Source organism: Prunus dulcis, chromosome 4 (assembly GCF_902201215.1).
Source record: "Prunus dulcis chromosome 4, ALMONDv2, whole genome shotgun sequence".
Lineage (NCBI taxonomy): Eukaryota > Viridiplantae > Streptophyta > Magnoliopsida > Rosales > Rosaceae > Prunus > Prunus dulcis.
The window spans coordinates 21,491,106-21,493,735 of NC_047653.1; the positions used below are offsets into that span (position 1 = coordinate 21,491,106).

At 39.9% G+C, this 2,630-nt stretch overlaps 1 protein-coding gene across 1 annotated transcript; it reads right to left on the minus strand.

Moving 5' to 3' along the window:
* Positions 1 to 405: 405 nt before the first annotated feature.
* Positions 406 to 2,090, minus strand: LOC117626755 (putative UDP-rhamnose:rhamnosyltransferase 1). The gene has a single exon (XM_034358583.1). It carries the CDS (start codon positions 1,988 to 1,990, stop codon positions 569 to 571), a length of 1,422 nt encoding a protein of 473 aa, XP_034214474.1. The 5' UTR covers positions 1,991 to 2,090; the 3' UTR covers positions 406 to 568.
* Positions 2,091 to 2,630: the final 540 nt, after the last annotated feature.

Consider the following 2,630-nt stretch of genomic DNA (forward strand, 5'->3'; position numbering starts at 1 on the left):
GGTGACGGAGTGTGTCTGCTGTTGCCAGATGGGTGAGGGTTAGATGAACAGTACCAGGCTGAAGAGAAAGACAGAGCCAAGAGAGTTGAGAGAAAACCAATTTCTGAAAAATGTGATATGGGTGCAATCAGTTTACAATAAAAATGTATTTATAGGATGTAGTTTTAAAATTTTTGGGAAGGGGTGGTATTTTGACAAGCAATTATAAAATTGGTGGTATTTTGAGCTATTTCCCTTTTGTAAATATCTTCCTTCGACCAAAAAAATATGGAAATATCTTTTAGAGGCATTCGACCCTATATATTTAGTATCAGTGCATTTATACGCATTTAAAGGAATTTTAACTCTTTAACTTTAATACTAAATATAGAAGTTCGGAGTCCTATTATAACATTAGTAAAATACTAACCAGAAACATCACTCTCGTGATAAATTTTATTCAAACGCATATGACATGCAATAATGACAATAATGAAGATCAAGAACCGAAATTCATAAACAAAATTCTCTGAAATGCCCAGAATCGGTTTCCATTCTTGGGTTATTTTGCCAATCTAACAGGGAAGATCTAGGATGATCTTTTTGCAACATTATTTTTCAGAAAATGGACAAACTGGCCAATGTAATGGTCCTGGTGCAGCTTGTGATCTCCAAAAACAGCAGCAGCTTTTCTTGCATTGCTTCTGAGCTGCTCTCCTTCCTCTTCCACCATTGCATGCCTGAGTGTTTTGGCTATCTCATCTCTGCTAAACGACCCATCTTCCTTGCGTTTCACTTCAACAGCCAGACCCTTCTCCTCTAGAAACCTTGCATTCAAAGGCTGATCAATAATGAGTGGCAGCACAACAAGAACATGCCCAAATTGCAGAGTTTCAATTACAGAGCCCCATCCAGAGTGAAACAGAGACCCCCCAATTGATGGGTGCCCCAAAATATCAAACTGGGGCACCCATCCAAAGCAAACAAGCCCTTTCTCTGATGTCCTGTCAGCAAAACCCTGAGGCAAAGCATCTGCATCACTATTTGCCCAGTTGGGTTTTCTGAGTGCCCAGAGAAATGGCAGTTTTGATAGCTCCAGCCCATGAGCAATCTCAAAGACTTGCTCTTTGCTCAGCTTACACTCACTCCCAAACCCTACAAACACAACTGACTTGGGTTTTTGCTTGTCAAGCCAGTCAAAGATCCCATCATCAGTGGTAATTTCTCCTTTTACCCTCTTTGGAGGTTGCTCTGGAGGAAGCAAACCTGTGGAGAAAACAGGCTTGCCAGTGATTTTCTTGTACACTTCTAAGTAGTCTCCTTCAACCTCATTGCAAGTTCTAATTGCTAAAACTTGACTTCCTGAAACAATTTTGGCAAGCCTCCCAGCACCACTTGTTTCTCCATTATGTGATCCAAAAAATCCCCTTGGCACATAAACAGCCTCAGAGTCTCTGTATGCCACCTTTGAAGGAAAAGTAACCCAATCTGGGGGTGCTGTTAGGCTTTCTGGTGTTGGCAGAGCATGATTTCTCTTTGTACCCAAGAGATTTTCTGGTGAGCCAAAGAAGACACTGCTAGCAGCAGAGAAAGGAGAGAAATACCCAACTGGAACACCATACTCTTTACCAATATCAACCACCCAATGAGCAAAAGAATCAGATATTATCCAATCAGGCAAATGTTCTCCAATGAAGTGCTTGATGGGTTGCTGCAGCAGATCATATGCAGCCTTCAAGTTGTCAATTTTTTCAAAGGGTACATCCACAGTTGCCTCAGCACCTTCTGGCAAGAAGCCAGGGTCCAAGGGAGGAAATGGGATGGGGACTAAATGCACAAAAGGCTCTAATTCAGATGAGATTTTGGGGAGCCTTTGGATGTTTCTTGGTGTGGATATGAAAAAGATATGAACTTTGGCTTTGGCCAAGGCTATGGAGAGCTGGAAATAAGGCATCATATGGCCAAAGGCAGACCATGGAAGCATCACAACCTGAAGATGATCTTTTGCCATGATATGTTATGTTTTTGCTCAAATGGGATTTGCAAAAAGAGTGTACTTGTTTAGATATATCAGTAGATGTGCGTGTGGGGGGGGCATTTAAGGTAATTGCGGAAAATGTACTGTCTTGATTTTGAAAGGTCAACTGCATTTTACGTAGGGGTGGTCACAATGAAGTTGCAATTAATTGTCTTTTTGGGAAGAATAAATTGTCTCATTCATTTAAGACATAACCATTAGGATCCGAGCCTCTGTATTTAAAATTGGTGTATTTATACGTATTTAAAATTTGTTTAACAATTTAACTAATTTTATGGCTAAGATTCAACCCCATCAGTAAAATTGTATTACATTGAAAACTCACCTTAGAGCAACTCCACCCCTTGGGGCAAAGTCTAAGGCAAGGGCAAGTAAGGGCTGACACTATTCACGTGAATAGTGTCAGCCTTGCCATTTGTGGTTCCACCCACAATGGCAAAGTCTAGGGCAAGTCTAGGGCAATTACTATTCATTGTATTTTATTTCCTATTTTTTTATACTTTAAATAATTAATTTTGATAATCTTTTGTAATTAAATTTTCGGATAAGATTTTCGGATGTGAATCTCGGTTGCCACGTGTCTTATTCTAGATAAAATTTTCGGATATTCATT